At 40.7% G+C, this 18754-nt stretch overlaps 1 protein-coding gene across 1 annotated transcript; it reads left to right on the forward strand.

Annotated features, from left to right (window-relative positions):
• Positions 1–274: 274 nt before the first annotated feature.
• Positions 275–15218, forward strand: LOC120978415 (sulfate transporter-like). The gene is made up of 3 exons (XM_040406550.1): positions 275–325; positions 12596–13189; positions 13617–15218. Exons 1-3 carry the CDS (start codon positions 317–319, stop codon positions 15216–15218), a joined length of 2205 nt encoding a protein of 734 aa, XP_040262484.1. The 5' UTR covers positions 275–316.
• The last annotated feature ends 3536 nt before the right edge of the window (positions 15219–18754 follow it).

Below are 18754 nucleotides of genomic sequence, written 5' to 3' on the forward strand. Positions count from 1 at the left end.
AGCTTTGTGGCTACAGTTGCATAAAGTTCTCAAATTGCCTATAAAGGCAGTTATAAGATGGAACCTTCATTTGTTTTGTAGACATGGAAGGCTATCTGATTTAACAGAAAAGTGTTGTTGGCTAAATCCAGTTTCTTCAATAAAGGTCTAAACCTAAATTGACAGCTTTAGTGTTTTTTGTATTGCATAAGCCAAATATGATTGGCCTCTTCTTTTGTAATTCTAAAGTGCATAGCTATAAATGTCAGAGGGTAATAGGAGGTGATCTGCATGTCTCACTACTTCTCTGCTCTAGACTAGACAAAACCCATCCATCATGCGGCAGGTTGGTCATTATTATAAAGCAGACACATTTCTTGTAATGAATCATATTCTGTTCTAGGTTTTGGATCCATACTTCTATATTTCATAGATGTCAACATAATTATGTTGATAATGTTGGTAGCTTATGATCAGTATACAACAATTCTAGTCTTTTACGAAATGATGCTCATCCTTCACCTTTCACTGTGTTTATGCAAGGATTATATTCCTGGGTCCTATTCTTTTTACATAAATTGCTGATATAACTGATTTTGGAATGTGGTTTAATGTTATTGTTTCCTTTAATGTTTGGTTAAAAACATACATTCTTTTACAAATAGATGCACAATTAGCGATTTATATAGGTGCACTGGAGTGAAATATATCATTTGGTGCTCTGTATTTACTGCATTATGGCTTAATTGATTGTGATAATTATAAATGATACAATTGTTGAATATTCTTTAGTGATTATCAATATGCTTTAACAATGAGTTTGCTAAATACAAAGCGAGCACTGCTGTATCTGCACACTGATCTTTATGTACACGCCTTGTAGATAGATGTTTGAACATCTTCGGCTTACAGCCATGGTGCTTACAATTCGTAGACAGGCCTCCATGTAACGAATGCTGTGTTACAAAGTTGGAAAATATTAATTTGTGCACAGGGTTGGACTGACCCACCAAAAAATGAAACTATTTTCTAGTAGGATCAGACTCTGGTATAATAACAAGTTCCATCAGAAGACACCACATTTGGAGGTGTCTTTAGAGACAATCACTTGACATCACTATATTTTCCTTATATAGGTTGATCAATAATGATATAATTAGAGATGAGAAAAGTATTTGATTTGGCTGTTTCGACAAATTTTACAAAATAATTCACTTTCTGACGAATTACTCACAAGGCGCATTTCTTGGTGCAATGACAAAAAGCTGCAATTGCACCGCTCCTCGTCATTGTACCCCTCAGATTCCATGATCATACATGATCGCGGCATCTGATAGTACAAACACAGTGTAAAAGTAACAGAAAAATAAATTATATCATACTCACCTCCTCCATTTTCTCACGATGGGCTGGCCGCCCCATCTTGATTGAAGATCTGGTGAGAAATCTTGCTTGGCCCGAGATGATGTCATCATATCGTCCGGTGTGGTGACGTCATATGTCACTGTGCAAGGTATTTCATGTCAGATCTTCAATCAAGATAGCGGGCGTCGGCCCGTCGTGAGCAAATGGAGGAGGTAAGTATGAATTTCTTAGTTTTTTTACACTATTTCAGGTAAAATCGAGTTGTTACCATGAAACATTAGGAAATTCAGCTTCGTGGCAATTCAAATTTATCCCGAAATTCAGATCACATTGTTGGGTTCGATTCACCCAACACTAAATATGATCTGTCTCCACAATGATTAAGCTAATGATGTAAGTAAAAGCACAGAGAGCTTGTCACTAGTGATGAGCGGCAGGGGTAATATTAGAATTCGTGATATTTCGCAAATATTTGGGCGAAAATTCGCCATATATTCGAGAATTCGCGAATTCATGATCTCCAGCCATTATTTTCTTGATTGCAAAAATTTGCATAAATATTTTTTTTTTAAATCGAATATTCACGATTACGAATATATTTTGCGATACTCTAAATATTCGTGAATTCTCAAAGTGACGATATTCGCGATTAAAATTCGCAATTCGAATATTCGTGATCAACACTACTTGTCACCACAAAATACAGTGCAATCTGCAGTCAGCATGTTATAGAGCTAAGCAGATTGATATATATTTTGTAGGAAAAGATACATAAAAACCTGTTTTATATATATATATATATATATATATATATATATCTCTATTTAAAGTCTTCTCTTTCTGAACTTAAGACCACCGCATGTACAGCTATCAGTGACTAACAGCTATCTATGTATACACACTTACACAGATAATGCTATCAATCACTGATAACACCTCTCCTGTGTACAGCTATCAGTGACTGACAGCTATTTCTATATACACCCTTAGACAGAGAATGCTATCAATCACCGATAACACCTTCCCATGTACAACTATCAGTGACTGACAGCTATTTCTATATACACCCTTAGACAGAGAATGCTATCAATCACCGATAACACCTTCCCATGTACAACTATCAGTGACTGACAGCTATATATGTATAAACACTTACACAGACAATGTTTTCAAGCACTTATAAAACCTCCCCTGTGTACAGTTATCAGTGATTGACAGCTATCTATGTATACACACTTACACAGAGAATACTGTCAATCACTGATAACACCTCCCCTATGTATAGCTATAAATGACAGCTATCTCTATATACACACTTACACAGAGAATACAATCAATCACTGATAACACCTCCCTGTGTACATCTATCAGTGACTGACAGCTTTCTATTAAGGATGAGCGAAACTGAACTGCAAAGTTCGGGTTCGTACCGAACCCTGTGAGCTGAACCCAAACTTTTTCACGGACGTCCGGGTTTGGGGTTCGAGCGATTTATGAATGACTTTATTATTTTCCGTTATATGGTTATATTGGAAAATAATGCAAAACTTAAGTCGTAATGCAAAAGGGACACCTTTAGAGGCATTCCATTTTGCATTCCGTTATAATAGAGGTCTACGGGAGCGGATTTGTTATGCTGTCCATAGACTTCTATTATGAAGGAATGCAAAGTGGAATTCCTCTTAAAGGCTGGTTTCCGTTTTGCAGTTCCTTCTGCGCTATAACATAATGCCTGCAGATTGCACTGCGTTGTCTTTAAACTGAAGTTCATTTTAGTAAAATACATAAACAACTTAAAGGGGTATGCCATGATTGATGTAAAACATCGAAATCAGACATCATATAGTACTTGACAATACCTTTGTAACAAAGCTAGAAACAGCCCTGTACCTCAAATGAAACCAGAGATCTTCCCATTCAATTCTACAATTGTTATGATAGATTCTTTTCAGGCTGGCAGATCAGGGTGCATGTCCTTTAGGGTTCATTCACACGTCTGTACAATGGGTCTGGATCCATTCCGCAATGTTGCGGAACGAATCTGGACCCATTCATTCTCTATGGGGCCGGAAGATATGCGGACAGCAATAGAGATCGGAAATGATGCAGACAGCACACAGTGTGCTGTCCTCATCCGCATTTCCAGAGCGCGGCCCCGATCTTCCGGTCTGCGGCTCCCGAAAAAAATAGAACATATTCTATTCTTGTCCGCAATTGTGGACAAGAATAGGCAGTTCTATGGGGGTGCCGGCTGGGTGTATTGCTGATCTGCAATACACTATGGACGTTTGAATGGACCCTTATGCAGTAGCTATTTCCCTGTAACTGCCACAGCTTCTAACTGAAGAGATGGCTAAAGGCAGTTGAAGATTTAAACAAAGCGCGTGCGACCAACTCAGTGAGGTGCAAAAAGTCAGCAAAAGAACAAAGAGCAGGTGGCACTGTACAGATACATATTACTGAGTAGCTGTCACCGCCACCTCTCTGAGAAGCTCTGGCAGACGTTCTTCTGTACCTCTTGCATGATGTTCTTTGTTTTGGTTTCACTTTGTCATCTCTTTTCCTTCTCCCAGCTGTCACCTATTTACACTGATTGCCTCCCTTTATATTCCCTCCCATACTGCCTCACTTTGCGGTTTATACTACTTCCTGGATTGTGTTCACTGCTAGAGGCTACAACTGCTGGTTCCTCAGATGTCTTTTCCTTTATTTGTGTTTCCATGCTGGCTTGATTCTAGGTGACCCTGACTCCCTCTGTATTAAGTGCAGGGAGCCGGTGGTCGTTTCCCCTCACTATTATATGGTTTTCAGGTGTCACACAGTCTAGGTACAAGGGCATGCAATCCTCTATCATAAAGATCTTTGCATGGGCATAGCAGTCAGGGAGAGCTCTATGGGTTTTATAGGGCTCACCCATATGTTCCTTAGTTTGGGATCAAGTCAGTCGGATGTTTATTTATAACTTCCAGTTTTCTACAACACCATCCGTGACAGTAGCTCAGTGGAGATACTACATTTTTATAATAAATTTGTTGGACTGTTGTCGGATATGATCTCCTGCTGATCCCAACATACTGTACTTTTCTTGCCAGTCTTCAAATATGAGAAAATGTGACATGCACCAAAATGGATTGCTAGAAAACTAGCACAAATCAAATCATATATCTCCTCCTTTATTATTTATTAAGAACTGATAAGCTACTAAATCAGTTTCCACGCATTTCAGGATAATTGGGTATAATCATGTGTATATTTGCAGTTTCAATTAACCTCTTCAAGACCCTTCCATTTTCCACCTTCTTGACCATGCCTAATTTTTCAAATCTGACGTGTCACTTTTTATTGCGTAATAACTTCTGAGATTTTCTCATGACACATCGTACTTCGTGTTAGTGGTAAATTTGAGTAGATATTTTTGCCTTTATTTATAAATAATTTACAGAAATTTTCATATTTTTAAAATTTTAGTTGCTCTGCTTTTAAGACGGATAGTGATACCTCATAGCTATTAATTAACATTCACCATATGTCTACTTTATTTCGGCATCATTTTATAAATGTCGTTTTATTTTACAAGACTTAGAATTTTAGAAGCATTTTTTCAAATGTTCAAGAAAATTTCCAAAACTGATTCAGTTCTGAAGTGACATTGATGGTCTTACATAACAGAAACCATCAATAAATTACTACATTTTAAAAAATTACGTCCTGAAATTATTCAAAATTGTGCAGTTTACAGGAACCTCTGTGGCCTAAACTCCATGGGGGCATGGCTCAGAAGGGAAGGAGTGCAATATGGTTTTTAGAGGACAGATTCTAGTAGAATGTTTTTTGGGTGCCATTTCACATTTGAAGAGACCCTGAGGTAGCTGTCCAGTGGTGAACTTTGTGTCACATTTATCAAATTTCACATTTGATAAATGTATCTAAGGGCTCATGCACACAACCGTAGCAGGTTTTGCAGTCCGCAAAGATTCACAAAACAGGGATACCGGCTGTGTGCTTACTGTATCTTGCAGAGCGCAACTTCCTGGCCTCTATAGAACAGTCCTATTCTCATCTGTAAAACGCTACAGAATGGACATACAGATGCGGACAGTACACAGTGTGTTGTCCACATCTTTTGCGGCCTCATTGAATGGATCCGCATCCGACCCGCACAAAATGTGGATTGGATGCGGAAACAAAATGCGTTTGTGTGCATGATTCTTAAGTGAGAGTTCACAAATCCCTATCATTTTCTGTTCTTCTGATCCGTCAAGGACCAAGGTTTCCCAGCAAAACATTGCCTAAAGCATTTACACTGCCCCTGACACCTTGGCTTTCTCCCTCAGAGCATCGTGGTGCCATTGCATCCAAAGAAAAGCAGTACACACTTACTTTGTAATCCACACTATATACACAAAAATTTGAATCATCAGGACAAGACAACTTCTTCCTGACCTCCCAACTTTAGAAAAGTGCAAGAAGGGACAACAGCAGTGGTTTGCACTGCATGCCACTGAAATTGTTTTTTCTACACCAAGCTATATATCTAACTCCACCCAAAGCCTATCCATACTTGCCCGATCCCACCCAGTCCCCCTCATGCCTCTACACAATTATTCCCCCTTACTGCTCCTCACAGTAGTTATGCCACCTTAGTGCCCCCTCACAGTAGGAATATCCTTTTAGTGCCCCCATACAGTAGTTATGCCCCCTTAGTGCTCCCACACAGCAATGCCCCCTTACTGTTACTTTAAAGTTGGCATACTCCTAAGTGCTCCCACACAGTAGTTATGCCTCTTAGTGCCTGCAAATTAGTAATTATTCCCAATTAGTGCCCCACACAGTGGTTACTGTATGCTTCCCATCACACAGTAGTTACAGTATGTCCCCTAGTGCCCACTTTATAGTAGAATGCCCACTTAATGCCTACATATAGTAAAATGCCCCCTTAGTGCTCCCATACACAGTAGAATGCCCTTTTAGTGCCCCATACAATAGTTATGCCCCTTTAGTTCCCCCACACAGTAACATGCTCCCTTAATGCCCCCACACAGTAGGTATGTCCTCTTATTCCCCCTTACAGTAGGGCTGCCTCCTTAGTGCCCCCTTACTGTAGTTCTGCTCCTGTAGTGTACTTTAAATAAAAATGTAATACTCCCCTAGTCTTTTTTCCCCTGATGAAAGGACCCTATCAGCAGGGAAATGGTAGAGCAGGTTGCTGATGGCTCCCAGCTTCACCATTGCATGTAACTGTCACTGCATAGTGCCTGCTGCTGGGGAGAGCACCAGCAGAGAAATGGTGGAGCAGGGAGATGACGGATCCCTGCTCCACCATTTAATTCAAATGTACCTATGTCCTCAAGAAGCAGATACAGTGGAAATCGGGACATACCTCAGCAGTCCCCGGATGCAAAATGGTTGGGAGATATGTCTTCTTCTATTGTTCCATGGTCCAGTTCTGATGCTCATGTGTCCATTGTAGGTGCTATTGGCAGTGAACAAGGGTTAGCACTCTAAACAGTCTGCATCAACAAAGCCACTTATGCAGCAGGCAGCAAAACATTGTGTCTAAATTTCTTAGGATGTTGTTCAGACAGCCTAAACAATAATAATAGTAATACTTTTTTGGAGGGGGGTGGTGGTATTGGTTATTAGAGGGATGATGTACTGTTTGGATTTGTAGTTTGTAATGTACAAATAAAATAAAGTTTACAAAAAAAAAAAAAATTACCCCACAAATCCTGACAGATTCCAACAGAGGAACATGTGACCGGCTACAGTCAGTTATTGTCAGTTAGTGTCCTAGTGTTGAAATGTCTCCTCAGTACAGGAGTGGAGGGAATTGCATTTTTATGTTTGAACAGTGCCCTTAGCAGTTTAGACTTCCCTTTAAAATCCCTTTAACATTTTAATTAAATTGTGCTATAGTAGCTTCGGTAGGAGCAGATGAGGTTACTTTCACACTAGCGTTTCTATTTTCTGGTATTGAGATCCGTCATAGGGTCTCAATACCAAAAAAAAATGCTTCCGTTTTGTCCCCATTCATTGTCAATGGTGACAAAACGTAACTGAACAGAACGGAGTGCTCCAAAGTGCATTCCGTTCTCATACCACTAACATGCTGCGGTTTGCGTTCCGTCCTGGGATGCAGAGCAAAACGGATGCGTCATGACCCACAATGCAAGTCAATGGGGACGGATCTGTTTTCTCTGACACAATCTCACACAATAGAAAACGGATCCGTCACCCACTGACTTTCAATGGAGTTCATGACGGATCCGTCTTGGCTATGTTAAAGATAATACAACCGGGTCAGTTCATAACAGATGCAGACGGTTGTATTATCAGTAACGGAAGAGTTTTTGCTGAACCCTGCCGGATCCAGCAAAAATGCTAGTGTGAAAGTAGCCTTAGGCTACGTCTACACGACGACATTTGTCGCGCGACAGATAGGGCACAACTACACTCTAACATTTGTAACGCAACAATTGGTTGCACAAATTGTCGCGCGACAATTTTTCTAATGGCAGACTATGGTGTCGCACTGCAACATGCAACATGCTGCGACTGCGATGCAACAGTCGCAGAAAAATCCATCTCGCAGCAACAGTCGCAGCATGTTGCATGTTGCAGTGCAACACCATAGACTGCCATTATAAAAATTGTCGCGCGACATTAGTGCAACAAAATGTTGCGCGACAAATGTCGTTGTGTAGACCTAGCCTTAGACAGGCTAGCCTTCAGCTACTATTCAATCAAGCCTTCAGAAATTAATCTAAACGTATCATTGGTTCAATGGTGGTCTTTTCTTGGACCACTTTTGGTGGGTATTAAATCACTGCATATTGGGAACACTCCCCAAGACCTGCCATTTTACAGATGATTTGACCCATTTCTCTAACCATCTTAATTAGCCCTTGTCAAAGTTGCTGAGATCATTAGGCCCCTTTCACACGAACGAGAATTCAGTGCGGGTGCAATTAGTGAGGTGAACGCATTGCATGCGCACTGAATCCGGACCCATTCACTTATATGGGGCTGTGCAGATGAGTGGTGATTTTCACGCATCACTTGTGCGTTGCGTGAAAATCGCAGCATGTTCTATATTCTGTGTTTTTAACGCATCCCCATAGAAATGAATGGGGATTCGTGAAAATTGCAAGCACTCGCAAACAAGTGCGGATGCGGTGCTATTTTAACGCATGGTTGCTAGGAGATGATGTAAGTAAATTGATAAAAGTCAATTTACTGTATTATTTTCCCTTATAACATGGTTATAAAGGAAAATAATAGGATTCTTACTACAGAATGCTTACTAAAATGTGGCTTTAGGGGTTAAAAAAATATATAAAAAAGGACCTTTGATGACGTAATCGCGCTCATCACGTGGTGAGCGCGGTGACGTCAGCGCAGGTCCTGCTGAATGAAGATAGAAGATTTCGCCATCAAAGTTCCTTTGGCAGGTCCTGAAAGAAGAAGAAAGAAGAAGATGACGGCTGTGCGAACAAGAGGATGAGGGGAGTAATTTATTTATTTTTTTAACCCCTAAAGCCACATTTTAGTAAGCATTCTGCAGTAAGAATGCTATTATTTTCCCTTCTAACCATGTTATAAGGAAAAATATTAAAACATACAGAATACCTAACCCAAACCCGAACTTCAGTGAAGAAGTCTGGGTTCGGGCCTGGGTACCATAGTCAGTTTTTCATTACGCACGTGCAAAACGCATTGCACCCGTGCGATAAAAACTGAACATCGGAACGCAATCACAGTCAAAACTGACTGCAATTGCGTACCTACTCGCATGATTTACCCTGATCGCAGACGCAACGCATTCAGACCTAATCCGGACGCACTCGTCTGCAAGGGGCCTTAGGCTTGTCCATTTTTAATTCTTCCAAAACACAAAGTTTAGGAACTGACTGTTCACTTGCTGCCTTATATACACCACCCCTGACAGGTGCCATTATCAAAAGATAATCAATATTTTTCCACTTCTCCAAAACATTTCGCCTGATTGTTGAAAAACAAATGTACTTTTTATACATTAACCCTTTCACTCCCAGAGTTTTTTTTTTTTTGCGTTTTCGTTTTGCGCTCCCTGCCTTTCCAGAGCCATAACTTTTTTATTTGTCTGTTCACATAGCCATATGAGGGCGTGATTTTTGCGGGAAAAGTTGTACTTTCCAACGCCACCATTTAATATTGCATATGATTTAGTGGGAAGCAGGAAAAAAATTCCAAATGGGGTTAAATTGCAAAAAAAAAAGCAATACCTTATATGTATAGTTTTTCTTGCGTTTTGATAGTGATAAAAAAATTAAAAAGTGGGGGAAAAAAAATCGGTTTTATTTTTTTTGTCGCCATATTTTGACCCCTGTAACTATTTTGTAATTATGTCTATGGAACTGTATGGGGGCTCATTTTTTTGCAGGGTGATCTGAACTTTTTTGAAATTTTTTTTGTAGAAAATGAAGTGACCAAAAACGGTGAATCAGCCATTTGGACGCTTTTTCCGTTTTGCTGTTTGCCGTATGGGGAATATATTTTTATATTTTTATACTAAGGGCGTTTTTTTTTCTTGCTTATTTTTATCTTAGGAAAAGGGGGGTAATTTGAAATAAAATAATAAAATTTATTTAATTTATTTATTTTATTACACTTTTTTTTTGTTCCCATAGGGAACTATAACAATCAATCATCTGATTGCTATTATCATAGACTCCAATACACTTGCATTGGAATCTATGATGATTTTACTACTTTCCTATGGAGCCCTATTACAGGCAAGGGCTCCATAGGAAATACTATTCAGCAGCAGTCATTCACAAAGACAGGGGCTGCTGCACACAAGCTCCGGCTCCTCTGCCACACAGGGGAGCCGGAGCATAACTGAAAGAGCGCGCTATCGGTTTTCAGCCCGCTCAGATGCCGTGGTCAGGATTGATCATGGGATCTGAGGGGTCAAATGTCTGTGATTGGTATTACTGCCGGTTGCGGACATGAGCCGCGGGTGTCTGCAATAAGAAGCAGGGGCCACCCGCGGCTATGGCGCTCGCAGCGCACGCGTTCGGGCGCCATCTTTAAAGACCGGCCTGATGACGTACATTTTTCATGTACACTCTTTGGAAATTCATAGTTAATAAAGACCCTTACCTGTTAGTCTGAGCACAGGCAGATGCCAAGAGCATCTCTCATTCTAAACTAGGGATGCCCAACCTGCGGCCCTCCAGCTGTTGCAAAACTACAACTCCCAGCATGCCCAGACAACCTACAGCCATCAGCCTGCAGCAGGGCATGGTGGGAGTTGTAGTTTTACAACAGCTATTCTAAATGGAAAGACCATTATTTAATATAGTTTCCCCTATAAAGTGGGCAATTAAACAATTGTTACTACGTTTACCTACAGATTACAGCTGTTTGGTGGGGATCTCAGTAGCAGGACAGCAGATAACCTGATTATCCTTAATTGACCCTTCAACAAATTGGACAAAGCAGGCCACTGCCTTAAAGGAAATGTGTCACCAAGAATTTTATCTGCCATTAAAAACCAGATAGTAACACATGTCTTTTTTCTAATCTGTTTTTATTTTCTGATTGTAGATTTTTTTTTTATATTATTTCCTGAACATTATTATGGGGTCGGCCATCTTGCCTGATCTGTCCTTAACAGAATTTACACAGCATTAAAAAAAATTACTTTATTGCAGTCCCATGGGCCATATACACAATGGACAGGAGGGGACCCTATTGACTTCTATGGGATAGTTTTCTAGGCATCATACAAAGAAAGAATAGATGAGCTCTGACAGTCGCCCATTGTGAATGGTGGATCCTGTCTTATCTATACACAAATGTGATATCATTACAGTCAGGATTAGAATGAGTTAACAGCAGTAAAGTGATCTGTATAAACCAAGAAGTGGTGCCAATTAGGCTACTTTCACACTGGCGTTTTGGCTTTCCGTTTGTGAGATCCGTTTAGCGGTCCAAAACGGATCAGTTTTGCCCTAATGCATTATGAATGGAAAAGGATCTGCTCAGAATGTATCAGTTTGCTTCCATTTGCCTCCGTTCCGTCTCAATTCCTATTTGGAGGCAGACACCAAAACGCTGCTTACAACGTTTTGGTGTCCGTCTGACGTAACTGAGCCAAACGGATCTGTTCTGACACACAATGTAAGTCAATGGGGACGGATCCGTTTTCTATGACACAATCTGGCACAATAGAAAATTGATCCGTCCTCCATTCCAGCCATTTGTTTCTAAATTCTATGAAACGCTTGTTAAGTCAAAGCATTCACTTCACCACTAAATTTATTCCTTGAGGGGGTAGTTTCCAAAATGGGGTCACTTTTTGTGACATGGAAAATGGCACCTGAAAACCATTCCAGCAAAATCTGCCCTCCAATAACAATATGGCGCTCCTTTCCCTTCTGCGCCCTGCCGTGTGCCCATACAGCAGTTTCTGACCACATATGGGGTCTTCTGTAAACTGCAGAATAAGGGTAATAAATATTGAGTTTCTTTGGCTGTAAACCCTTGATGTGTTCCAGGAAAATTTAATTTAAATGGATAATCTGCTCCCAAAAAATGAAATTTTGTGGAACACCTAAAGGGTTAATAAAGTTTGTAAAATCTGTTTTCAATAACTTGAGGGGTTTAGTTTCTAAAATGTGGTCATTTATGGGTGGTTTCTACTATGTAAGTCCCAGAAAGGGACGTCATAACTAAAACGGTCCTTAAAAAAATAGGTTTTGGAAATGTTATTAAAAATTTTGAAATGTGCTTTAAACATCGAAGCCTTCTAAAAAAATAAAATGACATTTACAAAATGATACCAACATAAAGTAGACATATGGGTAATGTAAAGTAATAACTATTTTATGAAGTATCACTATTAGTCTTAAAAGCAAAGAAATTCTAATTTAGAAAAAAGTGATTTTTTTAAAAATTTTCTGCGAATTTTGGATTTTGTTATGCATAAAGGTAAAACGGATCAACTCAAATTCACCACTAACATGAAGTATGATGTGTCACGAGAAAACAGTCTCAGAATGGCTTGGATAAGTAAAAGTGTTCCAAAATTTTTACCACATAAAGTGACACTTGTCAGATTTGAAAAATGGGGCTCCGGCATTTGGTCCAAACAGGCTGTCGCTTGAAGGGGTTAATATATCATTATATGATATACTGTACAATGCCATTCTTGGTGCTTCATTTTAATGTTTTTTTTTCTCTTGCCTTTATATTTTTATCCTAGCATAAAAATAGTGAGGACTCCGAAAATGACTTTCCTGATCAAATTGAACATTCACATTCATTTCAGTATGTGCATGTGAAGCTCGAAGAACATGTCCAACCAGAACTTAACACCAAAGAACTTATCACAAAGAAAACCAGAGAATACTGTAAAAGTGGCCCGAAAGTAGTTGCCAACTTTTTTCTAACACTTTTTCCTGTTCTCCAATGGTTTCCACGTTATAAGATCAAGCAATACCTGCCTGGTGACATCACATCTGGCATAATTGTGGGCATTGTTACCATTCCACAGTCAATTGCTTATTCCCTGTTGGCCAACCAAGACCCAATTTATGGTTTATACACCAACTTTTTCTGTTGCATTATCTATTTCTTGACAGCAACATCCCGCCATAATTGTGTTGGAACATATGGAGTGCTTTGTTTGATGGTAGGAGACTCTGTGAACAAGCAGCTAAAAGCTGCAGGTTACATCACAGATGAGACCACCTCAGCAGTGGTAAACTCAACACTTACCAATGGAACTATATGTGATAAAAGCTGCTATGCCATTACTGTGGCCACTTCTTTGACTTTTATTGTTGGTGTGTACCAGGTGAGTAGACTTTTGCATGAATAGTACTAAGCCAATCAAAGGGGTATTTTAGACTTTGACTTTTATGGCAACTGCTCTCGGCTGTTTTGAAATTCCAATAAAAGTATAAGGAGAGAACAGCGAATGCATAGCCACCTCACCAAACATTGCAGCTAGCAAACAGAGCCAGTTTTTGAGCTACATGGCATCCCACATCTATCAGACTTTCATGGCACACATAATGTGTGGCTATGCCATAAAAGTCTGAGATAGTAATAATCCTCTAAAGGTAGATGGTTTACCCAAAAAATCTTGACTAAAGTATGAGATATAAATTTCAACAATAATAATATTATACATGATTTATTTTTAAATGACTATTAAATAATTAGATATTTCACAACTTGTGTATTAATTCTATACATTTTCATTTTTGTTTCTTTTTTAGATTCTAATGGGAATATTTCAGTTAGGATTCATCTCCATGTATTTGTCCGAACCCTTGCTGAGTGGTTTTGTTACTGGGTCATCCCTTACTATTCTGACTTCCCAGATGAAGTATCTCTTTGGCTTAAAGATTCCTCGTCGGGATGGGGCAGGGGCTCTGGTGTTTACTTGGATTGACATCTTTTCTTATATAAAAACTACAAATATATGTGACTTAGTAACTAGCATAGTTGCAATAATGACTATTGTACCTGTCAAAGAAATTAATGATAGGTTCAAGAATAAGATGAAAATCCCATTTCCAGTAGAACTGATAGTCATAATTGTAGCCACATTGGTTTCCCATTACTTTAAGTTTAACACCAACTATAAGTCGTCAATCTGTGGCACCATTCCTATTGGTTTCAAGACTCCCAGAGTCCCAGACTGGAACCTCATTTCAAGTGTAGCGGCTGATGCAGTCCCGATTGCAATAATTGGTTTTGCCATGACGGTATCCCTTGCAGAAATCTTTGCCAAAAAGTATGGGTACACAATTAACACCAATCAAGAGATGATAGCTATTGGTATGTGCAATCTGATACCATCCTTTTTTTCCTGTTTTACTAGCTGTGCTGCACTTGCTAAAAGTCTTCTGAGAGAATCTACAGGTGCAAATACACAGCTCACTGGCATCATCAGCTCTGCTGTGTTGTTGCTAGTACTGCTTGCTATTGCTCCTTTGTTTTATTCATTACAAAACTGTGTTTTAGGTGTCATCACTATTTGTAGTCTCAGGGGAGCGCTAAGAAAATTTGCAGACACTCCAAAAATGTGGCGAATAAGTAAAATTGACACAGTGGTCTGGTGGGTCAGCATGTTGGCATCTTCCTTAATCTCGACTGAGATTGGGCTACTAGTGGCTGTTTGCTTCTCTATGCTCTGTGTGATCTTGCGTACACAAAGGCCAAGGGCGACTTTATTAGGTAAGGTCAGTGGGACAGAAATTTATGAAGACCAGTTCACTTACAAGGAGCTAAACACTATTCCTTATGTTAAAATATTCCGCTTTGATGCCTCTCTGTACTATGCCAACAAAGACTATTTCAGAAATGCTCTATACAGCAAGACTGGTATCAACCCATCTCTAGTGGCAGCTCTGCAAAAGAAGGCCAAGAAGGAAGAAGAAGCAGCATCAAGAGAACCAAGCAATAGGTTTATAGCCAGGTTTAATTTGATCAAAACAGTTCAGAATCCTCAGAAAGCTTCAAGAACCTCCGTCCCCCAACTAGATATTCACTCACTTATTATTGATTGTGGTGCCATGCAATTCATAGACACTGTTGGTCTTGGTATTCTCAAAGAGGTTCGCAAGGATTTTGAGGAGATTTGCGTGGAGGTGTTCCTTGTAAACTGCAACCCATCAGTGCGCCGCTCCCTTAATGATGGGGGATATTTCAGCAACACAAGCGGTGATGTAGAGTTGCTTGCTTTTCATAGTGTACATGATGCTGTTACATTCGCTGAAAGGAAATTCCATGAAAAACAGAGAGAAATTCAGTTAAGGGATAATGCTTTCTCTTTTGACCCAGCTCAGGCAATTAGTGATGACCTTAACAATTAAAGAAGACACAGATTAACCGCCTAACTGTTTTGCCAGAGCTGAGGGAAAAGTAAAAGAAAACGTGTCACCAAACATTTTATCTGCCAGTTAAAACCAGATAGTAACACATTTCCTTTTTATCTAATCTGTTTTTATTTTCTAACTAGCTGAAGGACCCCGCTTCGCACGGGTATATTTAATCTATTTCATTTAATAATTGTGTGTGTCGTTAAAAGATATCGACAGTATCCACTATAACAGTGACATCTACAGTACCCCGCCCCTTTTACAGTGACCTCCACAGTGGCTTGCCCCCTTAACAGTAACATCCACAGCGCCCTCTCCTTTAACAGTGACCTCCACAGTGGCCGCCCCTTTATTAATGACCTCCACAGCACCCATCTTGTTAACAGTGATTTCCACAATAACTCTCCCCCTTAACAGTGACCTCCACACAGCTCCGTTCCCTTAAAATGTGACTTCCACAACACCCTGCCCCCTTAACAGTGACCTTTACAGCACCATGCTCCTTAACACTGACCTCCATAGAGGACCGTCCCCTTAACTGTGACCTCCACCGTTCCATGGCCCTTTAACAGAGACCTCCACAGCACCCGCCCCTTTAACAGTGACCTCTACAGCAGCCCCTCTTTAACAGTGACCTCCACAGTAGCCCACCCCTTTAACAGTGACCTCCACATCGGCCGCCCCTTTATTAGTGACCTCCACAGTACACCATCTCCTTAACAGTGATTTCCACAACATCTAGTCCCCTTAACAGTGGCCTCTAAAACAATCTGCCCCTTAACACTGATCTCCACAGCAGACCAACCCCTTAACTGTGACCTCCACAGCAGCCTGCCACTAGGGTGGCCAGAGGTCCGGTTTTAGGCCAGACAGTCCGGCTTTCAGACTCCCTGTCCTTCGTCCGGCACAGGTCCTGGCAGACACAGGGATGTCCTTTTGAACTATGCTGTCTGAGCGTGAGCTGCAGGGAGAAAGTCACCCTCCCTCCCACCACTGCAGCTGACAGAAGTTGATTTTACCTTCGTTTTTTTCAATTCGCGTCGGCTGCGGAGTGTGAGGGGGCGTGGCCTAACTGGGTCAGGGGGTGTCTTAGCGGGGGCGGGGTTTTTAAGTCCTTCTTTTGAGGGTGGCTTTAATTGCCACCCTACCTGCCTCCTGAACTGTGCACTCCGCTCCCTTAACAGTGTCATCCACAGCTCCCTGCCCCTTTAAAGTGTAACTGTCATATTTTTATTTATTTGCTAGTTTATTAGAGCTAGGCATGTATACCTGAGTTAGTCTGTCAATGATTGCCAAAAAATCTGTAATAACCTTATAATAACAGCTTTCATTAATGTCCTCTGTCCTTTTCCATTGCTCCCTTAAAAGACAGTTGCTATGGCTTGTCTGTCTCTGGCTAAGACAGGAAGACGGAGGGGCAGTCCTTCATAGTGTTGATGGCAAATATTCTAATGGTGAATTTTTATCGCGAATATCGGCACTTCGAGAATTCGCTAAGATGTAGAATATAGTGCTATATCTTCATATTCGCAAATTTTCTAGATTTTTTTCATCAGTACCCTCACTGCTTCTTGCTTATGGGCCAATAAGAAGGCTGCAATATCTTTGTCTGAGCCAAGCAACATCCCTAGCAACCAATAGGAAAGTTGCCTACCCCTTACTATATAAGAAGCTTCTCAGCAGCCATTTTCTGCTGTTTTTTGCAGTTCTGAGAGAGAGAGCAGAGTCATTGTTGTGCTCTGTGCTTTGCTGAGTCATCTGGATCCTTAGGGTCCATTCAGACATCGTTAGAACAGGTCCGGATCCGTTCCGAAATTATGCGAATGGATGCAGACCCATAAATTTTCCATGGGTCCGGAAAAGATGCAGACAGCACACAGTGTGCTGTCCGCATCCGCATTTCCGTTCCGAGGCCCCAAACTTCCGGTCCGCGGTTCCGGGAAAAAATAGAGCATGTCCTATTCTTGTCCGCAGCTGCAGACAAGGATAGGAATCCTCTATTTAGTGCCAGCGATGTGCTACGTCAGTGTTTTGCGGTCCGCAATATGCGGACTGCAAAACACTACGGATGTCTGAATGGACCCTTATTCAATTACATTAGATAGTTTGCTCATGTATATAATACAGATATTTAGTGGGAGATAGTCAGTGTAGGTTAGATAGTGATATAGTGTAGCTGATAGGTTCCAGTGCAGGGTGTTAGGTAGTGTGATAGGAATTACTGTACTGTGCATTTTCTCCAGTCTCAGGAAACTTCTAGCAGCTTGAAAAATGTAGCAAAAGTGAGCCACGCCTGTATTGAGCAAGCAATATGCGCATATTATTACATTGCCGATTTTCGCAATCAAGAAAATAATGACTGGAGATCAGAATTCTAGAATTTGGGAATTTATGGTGAATGTTAGGCCAAAACTTTGCAATATATCGTGAAAACAAATATTGCCTATGCTGCTCATCACTAATCCTTCACACTGCATGCCTGCATTAGGCTTCAGAGTGAGGAGGCGTATCTCTCAGTAATCCAATCTGATTGGCTGGCAGGGAGCTGCTGGCTACAGTGAGTGTGTATGGTAAGTGAAGGAAAGCAGTTTTGGCCTCAGAGAACTGGCAGAGGAGCCATCTTGAGAAGGTCCTCATATTGTAAATGTTTAAACAGCCGTAACTAAGGGAAAAACTCAAGGAAAACAGTGGTATGTGAAAATACTAAAGATTGCTTTTTGCATAATGCTGCTGCAGCAGTAACATATGCTAAAGTTGATTTTTTGATGAAAACATGACAGTTACCTTTTAAAGCTGACCTAGAGCAGTGAAGAAAAATGGCTGGGTTGTAATGGAAACTTGGTGTAAAACTGTGTGTATGTAGAGACTTAAGGGCTGGCGAGCTTCTATTGGCTAATGCATTTTTTTGGGAATATCTCAGGAACGGTAAGTGCTAGAGAGCTGAGCCCCGGTCTAAAACCTTCCCGGACATCTGATGTACCTGTGTGTCAAATTTCGTGATTGTAAATGCTGCGGTGCAGATTCCTTTAGCGGACATACATACACACACACACATACATACACGCAGCTTTATATATTACACTAGCTAAAGGACCCGGCTTCGCTCGGGTATATTTAATCTATTTCATTTAATGTTTGTATGTGTCGTTAAAAGATATCAACACTATCCACTATAACAGTGAAATCTACAGCACCCCACCCCTTAACACTGACCCACCCCACAGTGCCTCGTCCCTTAAAATTGGACCTCCACAGCAGCCCACCCCCTTACCATTGACCTTTATAGCAGCCTTCCCCTTTTATAGTGACTTTCACAGCATACCACCCCCTTGACAGTGATCTCCACAGATGCCCGCCCCCTTAACAGTGGCCTTTACTGGATCAGGGGCGTGTCCTTTTGAACAGTCACTATAAGTCTAAGACAGCAGCACTGTGTACTGTCTGAGTGTGAGCTGCAGGGAGAAAGTCACCCCCCCCCTCCCACCTCTGCAGCTGACAGAAGTAGATTTTTACCTTCATTTTTTTTAAAA

Source organism: Bufo bufo, chromosome 1 (assembly GCF_905171765.1).
Source record: "Bufo bufo chromosome 1, aBufBuf1.1, whole genome shotgun sequence".
Taxonomy (NCBI): Eukaryota; Metazoa; Chordata; class Amphibia; order Anura; family Bufonidae; genus Bufo; species Bufo bufo.

Coding starts and splice junctions, on each gene's coding strand:
- LOC120978415 (XM_040406550.1), top strand. Junction 13,190..13,616: donor TTATTGTTGGTGTGTACCAG/GTGAGTAGACTT, acceptor TTTCTTTTTTAG/ATTCTAATGGGAATATTTCA.